Source organism: Leiobunum rupestre, chromosome 2 (assembly GCF_980474605.1).
Source record: "Leiobunum rupestre chromosome 2, qqLeiRupe1.1.hap1, whole genome shotgun sequence".
In the NCBI taxonomy this organism is placed as follows: Eukaryota; Metazoa; Arthropoda; class Arachnida; order Opiliones; family Sclerosomatidae; genus Leiobunum; species Leiobunum rupestre.
This window is the reverse complement of record NC_143385.1, coordinates 52,408,857-52,424,029: the sequence shown is the minus strand read 5'-3', so window position 1 is coordinate 52,424,029 and position 15,173 is coordinate 52,408,857. Positions and strand designations below refer to the sequence as shown.

Sequence of the window (15,173 nt, the reverse complement as noted above, 5' to 3'; positions counted from 1 at the left end):
GTACCGACAACCCTCTGTGCTATTGGCTATGTTATTTCTAACAGTTTTTATCAAATGGGGGGCATCAAATATAAAATATAGAGGCCTAGTTTCTATTCCAGAGTATGGGTTTTGACATTTATGAGGTTCCTCGGCACTGGTGTTGAATCCAAAACACTTTCGATTAGTAGAAGCACCATCTCCCGTGACGCACAGCATTTTAAAACCGCAAAACTCCAAATTTTGAATGGCCTCCATGAGTAGCGAGTCAAGTTTCTCAGCTGTTAAGTTATTGGTTCCAAAATAGGCAATCGGAAATTTAAAGCTTGATGTTAAACCTCGCAAGATAAATTGTAACACATGAGTTAAATGCATCAGCGTCAAAGCCAGGGTTCAGCCCAATCTTCGGTAAATGGCGGTTGAGTGTGCTTTTAGATGGAAGTTTCAGAATTCCAGATTCATTGAACATTCCATAGAGATGGGGATTTTGCATACATATGCAAACACCATTGCACCACTAGTGGATGCCAGCGTCTTCCCTTGGCATTTTTTTCGTTAAGAATTTTTTTCTGTGTCAAAAGAAACAATTTGGCAGTCTTTATTTGAATTGCTTTCATTCTCAGTAATTTTCTTCTCCAAGACACGCATCAGCACCTCGTGACTTTCATCTCCTATATCATCTCCATGTCTTTTAATATCATTGGCTATTTTCTTTTTAAGCTTCTTTATTTGATTCTTTAATCTCATTCCAATGACTTTGGTTGTTCTTAACTCTTTTATCAGTTCCTGTTTCTCAAGATTTTTAAAGTGGCTAAAACTTTTTTCAGATTTGTTTTTGTTTCTTCTAAACGTTACTTGAAAAGTAGCCCGTTGTTTCAAGCAATAAAAGCATCGTTTTCTTTTGTCATTTAACTCGAGAAGGCAACACTTATCACTGTGAACACCACCACTGATGGCACTGAGGAAGCCTGCTGGTTTACTTCTATTTTTGTAAATATTTACAAATCGATCTTCATCATTTCCAGTGCAGGTTTTTATCTTTTCTAAATACTTCAAAGTACTAGCTAATTCATTTTGATTTTGAATTTTACTAGTTAAATGAACCAGGATACCACAGTTTGTAACCTTTCTTCCTAAAGCTTCGTAGGTGACATAGAAAAACTTGTCAATAGTAAGTCCAATTATGACCCCCGATGATTCTTTAAATTTTTTAGCTTTAAAGCTGTCTTCTAGAAAAGTTATTGACCACCCTAATGGTGCAATGAAGTGACTAAACACTGATGTTAGATCTCTGGTCTCGTCAATATGAACTTCTATTCGCTGCTCTTTATTTTCTTTAACCATGGAAACATCCACTCCTATCTCACATTCGTTTTCTAATGATTCTTTTGGGCAACTGTCTCCAGTCTGGTTAAACGGAAGCTCGGGTAAAAGATAAACATCATATTTTTGTAATGAAGAATTTAGTTGCATCAAAACATCCGCAGCGTTACAGCCTTGTTCTAGAGGGTGACTTCCAATTTCTACTTGCATTTCTTTGTCCTGGTTTACTGGTACCTCACATAAGGGATCTCGTTGTTTAACTCCAAGCTCAGGTTGTTTTTTCAATATTGAAACGTAATCCTTGTAAAACCAAATAAGGACTAAGTATAAACTAAGACTAAGCTAATAAACTTAACATTATAGCATACTTACTTTTACATGGACCGGATCTGGATAGGTTCCTGTTGGACCATTTGCACCAACGAAATGTTTATAGCAAACATAAGTGTTATAGTTGACCCTCTCTAGCGGATAATCCTCACGGCCGACCAATCTAATCCACTTTTTACACTTTTCATACTGGGTTTTTGGCTTGGGGAATGGAACGAATCCAACTCCTTTCATGTAGGGCTTATGGTTATTTCTTGAATCACTGTTACAGTCTTTCCAAACACATATTTTTGGTCGGGGCACCATGGTATCCAATAACTGTTGAATTTTTATTAATGTAAAACTAGTTACTATTTACCTATGCGATATAAAAAAATTACGGCTTTAACAATGACAAATCCTATTAAATTCCGAATAAAATAATTTGCGGACGAATTTAATTCACAATTGCCACATTTAAAAACCATAACCATAGTGTCGATTTCAGACACGAGATGGCGTTACAATTTGAATCGTTTTTGGGGTGGAAAGAGGGGAGTGGACCATAGAATATAATACTTTATTGTCAGGATAGAGAAAGTGAAATACACTTATTGAGTTCCTGAGTACGCACTTATATTACGTACACCAAGCATTCAAACATAGAACAAAATAGTACAAAACAAGATTACCAACACAATCGCTCTCCGCTCGGCTGGTATTTCCGGCGATGCTCTGGCGTGGCTCGAGAGCTACTTATGTGGGCGTAAGCAGCGGGTGGTCGTCGGCGGGCAGCAGTCTGGCTGGGCTGATGTGGACAGGGGTGTGCCTCAGGGCTCAGTCCTGGGGCCGCTCCTTTTCAATGTTCTCATCAACTCTATGCCTGAGTCTGTCCTTGTCGCGGTTGTTCTGTTGTTTGCGGATGATTCTAAGCTCTTTCATAAGATTGGTTCTCAAGCCAATTGCCGGGAGCTTCAGGCGGATTTGGACGCTGTTGTGGTTTGGGCTGGTGAGCATGGCCTTTCTTTTAACGATGCTAAGTGTGCGGTTCTTCACTTAGGTCCCGAGAACCCTATTTTTATCTACTCCATCACTGGCAACCCCCTTAAGACCACCCTTTCGGAGCGTGACCTCGGTATTATTGTGGACCCCACCCTGAAATTCTCCAGCCACTCCAATAAAGTCACTAAGCGTGTCCGTTCAATTGCGGGATGTGTCCGCCGTAATCTAAACTTCCGTTCCCCAAAAATAATTAAAACTTTCTATAATGCCCTTGTTCTACCGATTTTCGATTTTTGTTCCCCAATTTGGACCCCTCATTTAGCTTCTGACCCATTGGCATTGCAAAAGGCTCAAAACCGTTTTACCAAATTAGCTACTAAAATTGATAAGCTACCAGCCCCGTCGCGCTTACAATCCCTGTCCATTCTTCCAGTCATTATTCGCCACAAAATAACTAACTTATGCCTTTTACACAATTTTTTCCATAAAAGTCTCGTGCACAACTTTTCTGATTTTTTTTGTTTTAAATGAGGGTTCTCGTACTAGAGGCCACTCTTATAAATTATCAAAACCCAGGGCAAGCACAACTGTTCGTTTAAACTCATTCTCTAATTCTGTAATCAATGACTGGAATGCCCTTCCCCAATCTATTGTATCCGAACCCTCCCTCCCTAAATTCCGTGCACTTTTAAATGAGCATTTTAACCGCGCGTTAAGATCTCACCTTCTGTATAGTTTATCCTATTGTATCTGTTTCACGCATATGTATTTGAAATCTACACAAAAGCCTTGCTGGCTTGGTAGATATTTTTCTGTTAATAAATAAATAAATAAATAAATAAGACAGAGATATAGATAAAAAAATAAACATGGGGAGCGAGGGGTTGATGAGACCATTGAGTTGGGAATATTAATCTAGAGGTCCAATCGAAACGTCGGAATTCAGTATTTCGCGAAACAGGTTTTTAAAAATAAGAATACTGTCATCTGCTCCCATCGGCGTCCCAAATAACGGTGGTCAGGTGGTCAAAGACCAGTTAATTAATTGCTCAGACCAGTTTATTTATTCAAAATTTGGCGGGTCACTGGTCACCGTGTCCAGTTTATTAATTCGAAATAATAACCAAAAAACAGAAGGTGACCAGTTTAATAATTCCAAATAATCAATCAATTTTGATTTCCCTATTCACTGGATTTATATGTACAGCGACTCCGCGCACGTCGAGGTTTTATGTAGAGTCCCTTCGCTCGCATCTCTCGAACGAGTCGAACTGTATAACCCCCCTCTGGCCTCAAACCCTCAATCCTCTAGTCTCGCTTTCCCTGGAGTACGGTAGGCTACCTGGCTACGCGGTAACGGACCGGAGACTCTGGAGTTACGGGGCCTAGAGAAAGAGAGATAATACAGTAAATTACGAGCGTCTTCTAGGCTATGGTAGTAGTCTTAGGTGAGATAGTACTATATTGTACTATTCTTGTGGTACTCATAAAATACAGTTAACTATTTTGAATACGTGTAAAGTTAATGTTACCAACATAATCTAACTTCTAAACATGTAGTATAGGTTTTTTAGGCTTATAAATGACATTAGAACATTTTATATAAAACCAGTTTAATAATTCCTAAGCTAGGGGGTCACTGGTCATAAGGACCAGTTTAATAATTCATATGCTAGGGGTCACTGGTCATAAGGACCAGTTTAAAATAAAACCTTATTTCCAAGGCTGCCCAAATGCGAAGAAAACGTTATCATTCTACCCGTGGCGCCGTCTATCTCTCAATGATTCGTTCAAATAAGACGCGTTTTCAAGCAAAAAGATTTTTTTTCTTCAAAATAATGGATGGCGTCACGGGTCATATGATAACGTTTTCTCGTCATTTTAGAGCAGACGGCACATTCGTATTTTTCAAAAACTTGTTTCGCGGGGAGCAGATTTGATTGGATCTCTAGATTAATATTCCCAACTCAATGGATGAGACGGGAAAAATACGGATAATAAAAAAAACTAAGCGGAACAGTATAAAAAAAAATTGAAAAACATTGTACAGACAAGGACAGGTGAATTGGGGAAGCTAAAGAGATTAAGCGGAAATAATACAACACACTATACAATAATATAAAACTAATTCGGATATTTACAAGGGGGAAACGGGGAATGACTAGAAGGTCCAGCCACGAAACTTGTCCAAACGTGATTTAAAAGAACCAACCGAGGATTTAGTTTTGACGGCAGAGGGGAGCTCATTCCAGTGATTAATAATACGTTGAGTAAAAAAGACTCGTCTGGATAGACAGCTGCACCTGATTTTGTACAGGGTTGGTGCTTTTCGACCCGACCACTTAATTGTAAAGAACTGGTCGGCCGTCAAGTTATAGAAACCATGGACAATCTTAAAAGTTTCAATGAGGTCAGTACGAAGGCGGCGATCAGAAAGGGATAAAAGGCCCAGGCGCTTAAGGCGGTTAGGATAAGGGAGGGTACGCAAACCCGGGACAAGTTTCGTGGCTTTCCTCTGCACCCGTTCCAATCTATCAACGTCTTTAACAAGGTGAGGAGACCAAATGCTCGAGCAATAGTCGAGATGAGGACGGACATAAGCACCATACAAAATCTTAAACGATTTAGCACTAAAAAAAGATAAAGAGCGCCTTAATAGATAAAGGGCTCTCATTCCCCGGGCTGAAGCAGCTTTGCTGTGAGTGTCCCCCAACATTCTGCCCGAGAGCATCACCCCCAAATCACGAATGATATTTTGAGATTCGATTAGTCTGCCACCAAGACGATACTGGAAGAGGGGGTTGTTACTCCCACAATGCAGAACTAATGATTTGGTGGAGTTGAAACTCATACCGTTCGAGCCCAACAATAATCCAATGCATTGACATCGGATTGAAGTAAAAGAGCATCAGACACCGAGGTAATTCCACGGCCAACCTTGCTGTCATCAGCAAAAAGTTTCAAAAACGACTCCTTGACCACAAGGGGGAGATCATTGACAAAAATGACAAAAAGTGTGGGCCCAAAACAGACCCCTGGGGAACGCCACTAGTGACCGAGCAATGTGAGCGTAAGGCTCCCCCGTGGGAGCTTGTAGGGTTTGAGGGGCACCCCACTGCCGGCTGGACTGAGAACGTTGGGGCATCGGATACCGCGTGTAGGGATAAATGGGTGGCGGCCCCTGAGGGGCAGAGTGCCTAGAGTCTTGCGTTGGATGATCCGGCATCTGGGAGCGCATGGGCGAGGATGGGCGGTTTGGAACTGCAGCAGCGATAGGCACTACTTTGTAGGTCCGGATGCCAAGACCACGTTACCCTGCAGTAAGTCGGGTCTGAAGTTCAGCGACAGCTTTCTGGTAACGAGCTTGCTGGTTCCTAGTATGGTAACCAGCGTAAAGTTTGGGTCCTGCCGCCGGTCAGAGATGTGCGTCAAAAATTCCCTTTTTTTTGGAATCGGTATGGAATAGAATTTTGATTGGTCTAGGAAAACGCCCAGGAGGCACAGGCAGCGCCCTAGGAAGCCGAAAGAAAGAGATATGCAGAGGGAGGTTACTAAACTTCAGCAGATCCCGAACACACTGCTGACCAGAAACATCATCGGAGGTAGTGTGATCTTCCGGCACATTCAGTAGGAGAATATTATTACGTCGGAGGCTCTCCTGTTGGAAGTCCTCCAGCGCATCAGCTTTGGAGTGTACCTTCTCCAAGTGAGTCTTGTCTCGTTGCTGCAGCATGGGTTCCATGCGTTCAAACACTATATCAGCAATTTTGGCTGTATCAACCTTGGTATCTAATAATACGGAATACTTGCTCTCCTGTCGTTGCAGGATCGGGTCAAGTTGCGCCAGAACGTCAGACGCAACGGATGGAGCATGTTTATCAAATTTCTCATGAATGAGTGTGTTACTGGAGGAGAAATCTGCTCTAACGGCGGAGAGCTCAGATTTCAACAGATCGGTCATACAAACAAATTGAGCCTTATTTGAAAGTTCAGCTTGGTCAAATTTCTGTTCCAGTTTGAGAACACTGGCGTTAAACGTAGAAATGTCAGCCTTAGTCTGCTGAATAGTAACATCAATGCCATCGATTCGAGAGTTAACCGCACTGTTATCAATTCGCAAGGAAGCAGTTTCACCGCGGAGAAGAGCAAGTTCATCTACAAGATCAGCCTGTGCCTTTAGAATACCACAAAGTTTACACGTGAAAGTGGTATCATCATCCACCTCCTCAAAGGGAATCGTGCCAAAGACTGAGGAGTTCTCAAAAAGTTCCCAACGGGGACAGGACTTACATCCAATCCAATCGATAGTAGAGGATACCACATCCCGTCTGGTACGGGCAGACCAAGAAGCTTTGGGCAGCACCGACTTGTTGCAGTCCTTCGTCATAATGGAACCACGAGGCAGAAAGGCTTAGCAGCCGGGCATGAAAGTAACAAAGTTGCAGCGTACTCACTGCCAAATGCCTTAGTGTTGAGTATCAACAAGTAGGAGAGGATTAGCGATAAGTAAATTTAACACAATTTAAATTAACAGTTAGATAAAAATACAAAATAATTAAAAAAAATGGAGAAGGAAAAAAAAGCGTCGTCCATAAACAGGGTTTATTCATAGAGATCGATAGAGATAGAAAAGTAATAAAGGCACTATTGTATCTGGCGAAGTTGACCGCGAGTGCCGACCCCCTTTTCGCCAATGTAGGAAGCCATGAGATCAGGCCCGTAGCCAGGGGGGGGGGAAGTACGGGTGCCGCTGTACTGGAATTTTTTTCGCCCGACCTGGCGTTCCTCGAACTAAATCTATAAAGACGGCACTGAATACTACAGGCCCTTCTAAATTACATCTATAGCCTGGCTACGGCCCTGCATGAGATGGGCAGATTACGTGGCGCCAACGACGCGCGGTGAAATGAAATACATTATGCCTTTTTGAAAATCAACTGTCATTTGATGTAAACGAAGGAAGGATAGATGGGCCGCGTCAAAATTCTGAGAGGGAGTTTTTCTCTTGAGTAGAGTTCTTCGTGATAATTTTTCTCCCGTGAGAATTCGCTAAAATGCGTCAAATGTAAAAAGACTCTTCTAAAGATGGCGGCTTACGAAGTTACGATAATCCCACGAACTTAGTAAACTAAGCCTTTGACAATAAATATTATTTTTAGATGATTTCACGACAATATATGAAGGAAGGAAAGATTTTACTTATAATTTGAAAGGAAAGGTTTCGTAGGAAATTAACTAACCATTCTATATTCTCTGAAATTAATTTTCGTCCACAAAAATATATTAGAATATTAGCTGCCATTTTTATTTGTAATTTGACCGAGTGAGAATGCCTCCGTGCATTCTCACTCTTCTCAAGAGAACTCGTGAGAAGAGATGACGTCACCTCCTGTGAGAAAGACCGTCAAAATTTTGAGAAGTGAGAATTCTCACTATCAAGGGAAGAATTCTTAAAATTTGGACGTGCCCATGGCCAGGGCCGGATTACCCAATAGGCCGACTAGGCCTGGGCCTAGGGCACCAAATCTACAAGGAGCACCAGAGGAGGTTTTGAAAAATTAAAAGTACAAAATTTGTATTATTTACTTTTAACAAGTTTTTTCCGGAGTAATTTTAGTAAATGCGTCCACATTTTTCGATACCATGTAAAGCAATTATTTATTAACGTCACTAAAATGTAGGCAATGTCTACATTGAAATTGTATTTTCCATCCATTTGTCAGTTATAAATTGCGGGGCTCCTAGCTAGCTTCGCTCGCCACTGAAACGGGGCACCAAAATTAGCTTGGGCCTAGGGCCCCACAAGGTCTTAATCCGGCCCTGCCCATGGCGTTGCAAATTCTGCCCATCTCCGCTTTCATGCATGCGCGGGGGGGGGGGGGTGATGAATTTTCCCGGTCAAAAACAGGGGTGCCTTAACGCGGTAATCTTCCCTCTATTTCTTTTCTATTTCTATGGGGTGTAAAATAAAAAATATATATAGTATCATTAGAAAATTGATATCGTGAAGTCATTAGAAAACAAATAGTAATATAGTAAAATTGTAGTATAAACGTTTATTTGTAGCATTTGTAAATAGAAATATAAGTGTAGAATATAATAGAATGCAGCGCGTGAAAACTGTACGTGTTTCTTAAAGAAGAGTTTTATTTTTTATTGTTAGATGCGAATTGCTGTAGCTCGAGAAAAGACGTTTTAAAATTTGTACCTCGTGATAAATATTTTTTCAAAAGGGACTTATTTTCCGTTAGGCTTAGTAAAAAATAAAGAAAATTCGAAAAAGCGTTAGAGTCTGTTCGTCTCACACCAAACCGATCGGTGTTTCAGTCCGCCGATAACCGCTCTCCCTCACTGATTCCAGGACCTACTTCAGTTTCATTACTTAAGGTAAAATAGTGGGAACTAAAAACTTCAAACTCCCAACATTTGGTGCCGAAACCCGGGAAGATCAAACGTCGCGATAACTAGTTCGCAGTGTGAGACAACTGATTGAAGTGAAAGAAATCAATCAACAAAATTCCAAAGAAAAGAAGTCAAACAAAACGAAATCAACCTCAAATTTCGGAGGAGACGACTTCGAGCAGAGTAGTTAGAGAAACAGCTATCATAGAAGATTTAGAGTCGGAGGGAGATAATCCAAACCTACGTGAGCCGATGGAGTTACAACGCCTTAAGCTACAAAGAGAAACAGTTCGTTCTCAAATAAATAAAGTAATCAAGGAAATAGAGGATCTACTCAATAATGTTAACTCGGACGTCGCTGATGTCGAAGATCACCTTAATATACTGATCAGAAAAGAGCCAACGCTGACTTCGTTGGAAGAACAAGTTCAAGATCAAACGCTCAATCTAAAGGAACTCCAACGAGAGTTAAAGGCCGCCGACGAGTATGTGGATATAATCACCATCGCAAAATCAAGAGCTAACCGGAGAATAAAGGAGGCAGCAACGCGAGCTATCAACGCCAGCCAAGTTCACGATCCAAATAATAACATCGCAACAGCTAGTATGGGTCAAAATATGACCATCTGTCAAGTACCTTCGGTGACCAAGCTTCCCGAACTCAAAATGCCAATCTTTGATGGAGATATTCTGAAATTCAACGGGTTTTGGAGCAGATATCAAGCAGCGGTTGATAAAACCAACCTTCCTAAAGTAGAAAAGTTTAACTATTTGATATCATATCTATCAGGTGAAGCTAAAAATTTAATATCGAGTTATGAAGCTGACGTTTCTGATGGCTCTTACGACGAAGCTGTTAAATTGTTGAAAGATACCTACGGCCGGACAGATCAAATGATACTGCACCATCAAAAGTTAATGTTAAAATTAGAGCCAGTTACGAAAGTTAGAGATTTAAAAGGGTTGCGTAATTTGCTTTTGTCGTGCGAATATCACATCCGTAGCTTAAAAGCGCTAGGTTGTGATACTGGAAGTAGTAGCTCATGCTTGTGCCCGGCTATCTTGCGCGCTATACCCGAAGAAGTGAGATTATAATTTAGCCGTGCGTGTACATCGGAATACGCTCTTAGCGTTTCTGCGCAAAGAAGGCGGAGAAATCGAAAAGGAGAAATGTGAAAGCAAACACCCCGTCAAACCGCCAAAACCAGATTATCAAAGCGCCATCGAAAACCCTTATTCGAGTTCCGCGGCAGCCCTCTCAACGCGGGTAAATCAGCAGCCTTTTCAAGGAAATACGTATTGCATTTTTTGCGAAGTGGACACTCACGGGTCATCAAATTGCTCCGCGCATTCCATTGACACGAAACGAGAAAAAATCAGCAAGGATCGAAGATGTTTTAATTGCCTAAAAAGGAATCACAACGCGAGGGTTTGTCCTTCAAAATTTAGATCGTGTCGAATTTGTCACAAAAACCACAATATGGCCGTATGTCCATCAAGCAACGCCAACAAAGGGGCACCGAAATCGAAACCAAAATCAGAAGAAAAACTAAAACGTACCGACGAGAATTTCAGCACAGAAAACAAAACATGCGCCTCAGTTACGGTAAATCAAACTGTATTTCTACAGACAGGGCAAGCGATCGCGAGAAACCCCCGAGACAACCTTTCAAACAAGGTGTCGCGCGTAAGATGCTTGCTGGATGGAGGGAGTGAAGCCACCTTTGTCCATGAAAGCATTTCGCGTCAACTCAATCTGCCAGTGATAGGAATTGCCTCAATAGCTATAAACAATTTTGGGAACGAGACACCTGAGTCATCTCGAAGAAGAAAAGTATTGTTGACATTGGAAAACGTCAATCAAAAGGGAACAAAAATCGAAGTAGTGGCTATTGAGGTACCTTATATTTGTCAAGCGGTCGCCAATGTGAGCTGTGAAGCAATGAAAAAATTCGTGGAAGCAAACAATTGTCAATTGGCGGATGAATTTGGACAAGGTCCAAAAGGTGCTTACAAGGTAGACGTTCTCATTGGAAGCGATTTCTACTGGGAATTCGTAACTAGCAATATGCAAAGGTTAAGCCCTTCGTTAGTGGCGCAGGAAACAAAACTAGGCTGGACTCTACAGGGACCCATCAACGTAAATCAAACTGGAATTGGGAATTATGAAGTGGTGCAAGTGCTACGAGTCAGTGTTGAAGAAAGATTGATATCGGATACGATCAAAAGGTTTTGGGAGCTGGAGTCGCTAGGTATCGATTCAAACGAGGACCAAGTTCCGACAAACAATAAAATTATGGAAGAGTTTGAAAACAATGCCACCTTTCAAGGCGAACGTTATCAGGTTAAACTACCTTGGCTCGTCGAAAAATCAACTCTAAAGAACAACTTAAGCGTAGCAACAAAGCGAATGGGAAGTTTAATCAAACAATTTGAAGCAAATAGAGAATATTATGAAACCTACAAAAGTATCATTATGGAACAAAAGGACATTGGAATCATTGAAATCGTAGAGACTCCAGACACTCCAGGAACATTTTATCTTCCACACCAAGGAGTCAAAAGAGAATCAAGTAGCACAACCAAACTTCGAATCGTGTACGACGCGTCAGCCCGCGCCGTTGGAGAACCGTCCCTAAATGACTGCCTGGCATCTGGTCCAAATTTAAATCCTGAGCTGCTTAAATTATGGTTACGCTTTCGAAAACACGCCATAGCCGTAATATCAGATCTCGAGAAAACCTTCCTGCAGGTGGAATTAAAGAAGGAAGATCGAGATTGTCTAAGATTCCTATGGGTCATTGAAGAAGGTGGTAAATTCAAAAGAGATCAGTTTCAGGTGTTTCGAGTAACAAGGGCTGCGTTCGGAGTTACAAGTTCACCATTCCTCTTGGCAGCTACAATAAAACTACATTTAAAAAAATACGATCAAACTAAAGAAGAAGTCATATCCCTATCTAACGATATCTACGTGGACGACTGGGTATCCGGAAATGATGATGACGATAAAGCCTATGAAATGTCTTCAGGCGCCAATCAAATTATGAAGGAGACAGGAATGCATCTTAGAAAGTGGAAATCAAACTCAAAAACATTGGAGAAAAAATGGAAAGATGACGAAAACTTTACAATGGAAGAAAATTCTGGCGAATCAAACGCGTCTCTTAAAGTATTGGGACTGCAATGGGAAAACAACCAAGACGTCATTACTTTCGATCTCAGTAACATCCTGGACACTTTGAAAAATCCCAAACGAAGTAAACGTTTCATCCTTAGTACGGTCGCGCAAATATTCGACCCAATCGGAATTCTTGCACCGTATACCATACGGGCGAAGATCCTGTTTCAAAAACTGTGGGCTCTAGAGAAAACTTGGGATGAAGATCTCCCAGTCGACATAGTAAACGAGTTTGAAAAATGGAGTAACGAGATGAAGGATCTAAAGAAGCTGAAATTACCGAGATACTACTATCAAGATAAAATAAAATCCCAACAACTACACGTTTTCTGTGACAGTAGTATCAAAGCGTACGGAGCCGTAATTTACGTCAGGTACGAAACAGAAAGCGGTAAAACTGGAGTATCATTCGTTACTGCAAAGGCCAAGGTTGCGCCATTGAAGAAGAGGCAACCCGAATTATCACTTCCTCGATTGGAATTGTTAGCGTGTCTGATTGGAGCCCAACTCGTCAACCACATCAAAAGCGTTTTCGATAAAGGAAATCTAATCATTAACATGTGGAGTGACTCAAATATAGCGCTTCATTGGATCAAAGATAACCCCAAAACCTGGCTTCCTTTCGTCTCAAACAGAGTCGCCGAAATCCAACGCGTATCGGATCCGCAAAGCTGGTCGCATTGCCCCGGCAGTCAAAACCCAGCTGATCTCCTGTCAAGAGGAATCGAAGTCAAGAAATTGATCGAAGGAGAAGCCTGGTTCTCTGGTCCGACGTGGCTGGTAATGGGTCAAGAAAATTGGCCAAAAAATCCAGTGGAAAAAATTCCGCGAGAAGTCTTGGAACTGGAGAAACGCAAAACAACCGTATTGGCTATCCAAGTAGTAGAAACTTTAGACCTTCAAAGTTTAATCGACTTAAACAAATTTAGTACCTGGAGAAAACCGCTGCGAATTTCTGCAATGTTGTTACGAGTCGTTAACAAATGGAAGAAGAAAGAAAAATTACGCGGTCCTTTAACCGCAAACGAACTAAACAACGCCGAAAAACTATGGGTAAAATCTGCTCGGCTCAAGGAGTATCCGGCTGAAAGTCGAGCTCTAAAAAATAACGATAAAATTCCTTCAAATTCAAAAATTCTATCGCTGACACCAACGTTAGGACCTGATGGGTTAATTCGCGTAGGTGGTAGGTTGGAACAGTCCGAACTGAGCTACGAGGAGAAGCATCCCGCAATTCTCAACAAGGACCAAAGACTAGCTTATCTTATAGCCGAAGAATGCCACAAACGGGTCATTCACGGAGGTGTTCAAGCTACCTTCACGCAATTACGTACGAGGTACTGGATTCCCGCCGGTAAGCAACTGGTAAAAAAGGTTGTAAACGATTGTACAACATGTAAAAAATATCAGTCAAAACCAGGCGAAATGCCATTCGCTCCTCTTCCAGCGGGCCGAAGCCGTATCTCGGAGGCTTTTACTGTCGTAGGAATTGATTTTTGTGGGCCGTTGTTCATAAAAGGCAGAAATAATGACAAGGACTTGGAAAAGTCATACGTTTGTCTCTTTACGTGTGCCGCTGTCAGAGCGGTACATTTAGAATTGGTCCAAACTCAATCAACCAGAGATTTTTTACTGGCTTTTCGTCGATTCGTGGCCAAGAGAGGACTTCCAAGTTTAGTAATCTCGGACAATGCTAAGAGTTTCGTAAAAGCGGGTTCTGAACTTCAAATAATCTTTAAAAACATAAACAAACCGGAGGTAGAAAATTATTGCGCTAACCACGGAATCACCTGGAGATTCAACGCGGAAAGAGCCCCTTGGTGGGGCGGCTTTTTCGAGCGATTAATACGTTCGACCAAAACTACGCTCAAAAAAGGACTAGGCAAAACCACATTAGACTATCCTGAGATGCAAACAGTATTAGCGGAAGTAGAAGCTGTTATTAATTCAAGACCTTTGACCTATACATCTTCAGATGCGGGGGAACCAGAACCTCTAACCCCAGCTCATCTACTGATAGGGAAACGATTGACAACTCTGCCATCGCAAAGGGTTAAAATAAATTTCGAAACGCAAACTCGAGGAGAGATATTGAAGAGAGAACGTCATCGTCTCATTCTTATGGAACGGTTATGCGGTCGCTGGAAATCTGAATATTTAATGGAGCTACGCTCCGCCCATCACACTGCTCCGACTAAAAATGAAACCTGCTTCAAAGTGAACGACGTCATATTAGTTCATGATGACAAATTATCTAAACACATGTGGAAAATGGCTGTAGTTGTAGAAAACCAAATCGGGCGCGACGGAAAAACTAGGTCTTGTCTCGTGAGAACCGCAAATGGTTCTCTTTTGAGAAGACCAATTCAGTTATTATACAAATTAGAAATAGGAGAAACGGAAGCGCAATCTAATTAACTGAGAAATGCTAGTCGCATTTCGGGCGGGAGTGTAAAATAAAAAATATATATAGTATCATTAGAAAATTGATATCGTGAAGTCATTAGAAAACAAATAGTAATATAGTAAAATTGTAGTATAAACGTTTATTTGTAGCATTTGTAAATAGAAATATAAGTGTAGAATATAATAGAATGCAGCGCGTGAAAACTGTACGTGTTTCTTAAAGAAGAGTTTTATTTTTTATTGTTAGATGCGAATTGCTGTAGCTCGAGAAAAGACTTTTAAAATTTGTACCTCGTGATAAATATTTTTTCAAAAGGGACTTATTTTCCGTTAGGCTTAGTAAAAAATAAAGAAAATTCGAAAAAGCGTTAGAGTCTGTTCGTCTCACACCAAACCGATCGGTGTTTCAGTCCGCCGATAACCGCTCTCCCTCACTGATTCCAGGACCTACTTCAGTTTCATTACTTAAGGTAAAATAGTGGGAACTAAAAACTTCAAACTCCCAACAGGGGGGAAGTCTAGTTTGTACGAGTTTGTAGCAAACGTATTTTTGGCCTTGATACCCGGAAGGAAT

At 41.3% G+C, this 15,173-nt stretch overlaps 3 protein-coding genes across 3 annotated transcripts; 2 read left to right on the top strand and 1 right to left on the bottom strand.

Moving 5' to 3' along the window:
• Window positions 1-516: 516 nt before the first annotated feature.
• Window positions 517-1,966, bottom strand: LOC149958354 (uncharacterized). The gene is made up of 2 exons (XM_090164940.1): window positions 1,675-1,966; window positions 517-1,602 (listed from the first exon to the last, which is right to left on the bottom strand). Exons 1-2 carry the CDS (start codon window positions 1,936-1,938, stop codon window positions 535-537), a joined length of 1,332 nt encoding a protein of 443 aa, XP_090021066.1. The 5' UTR covers window positions 1,939-1,966; the 3' UTR covers window positions 517-534.
• An 8,529-nt stretch (window positions 1,967-10,495) lies between these two features.
• Window positions 10,496-11,921, top strand: LOC149958353 (uncharacterized). Its single transcript, XM_090167150.1, has 2 exons — window positions 10,496-11,854; window positions 11,913-11,921. The coding sequence occupies exons 1-2, from the start codon at window positions 10,496-10,498 to the stop codon at window positions 11,919-11,921; spliced, it is 1,368 nt and encodes a 455-aa protein (XP_090023276.1).
• Window positions 11,922-12,021: 100 nt separating this feature from the next.
• LOC149958352 (uncharacterized) lies at window positions 12,022-14,683 on the top strand. The gene is made up of 2 exons (XM_090164939.1): window positions 12,022-13,547; window positions 13,641-14,683. Exons 1-2 carry the CDS (start codon window positions 12,035-12,037, stop codon window positions 14,609-14,611), a joined length of 2,484 nt encoding a protein of 827 aa, XP_090021065.1. The 5' UTR covers window positions 12,022-12,034; the 3' UTR covers window positions 14,612-14,683.
• Window positions 14,684-15,173: the final 490 nt, after the last annotated feature.

Coding starts and splice junctions, on each gene's coding strand:
- LOC149958354 (XM_090164940.1), bottom strand. CDS start 1,938: ATGGTGCCCCGACCAAAAATATGTGTTTGGAAAGACTGTAACAGTGAT. Junction 1,603..1,674: donor CAGATCCGGTCCATGTAAAA/GTAAGTATGCTA, acceptor TGGTTTTACAAG/GATTACGTTTCAATATTGAA.
- LOC149958352 (XM_090164939.1), top strand. CDS start 12,035: ATGTCTTCAGGCGCCAATCAAATTATGAAGGAGACAGGAATGCATCTT. Junction 13,548..13,640: donor GAGGTACTGGATTCCCGCCG/GTAAGCAACTGG, acceptor CTCCTCTTCCAG/CGGGCCGAAGCCGTATCTCG.
- LOC149958353 (XM_090167150.1), top strand. CDS start 10,496: ATGGCCGTATGTCCATCAAGCAACGCCAACAAAGGGGCACCGAAATCG.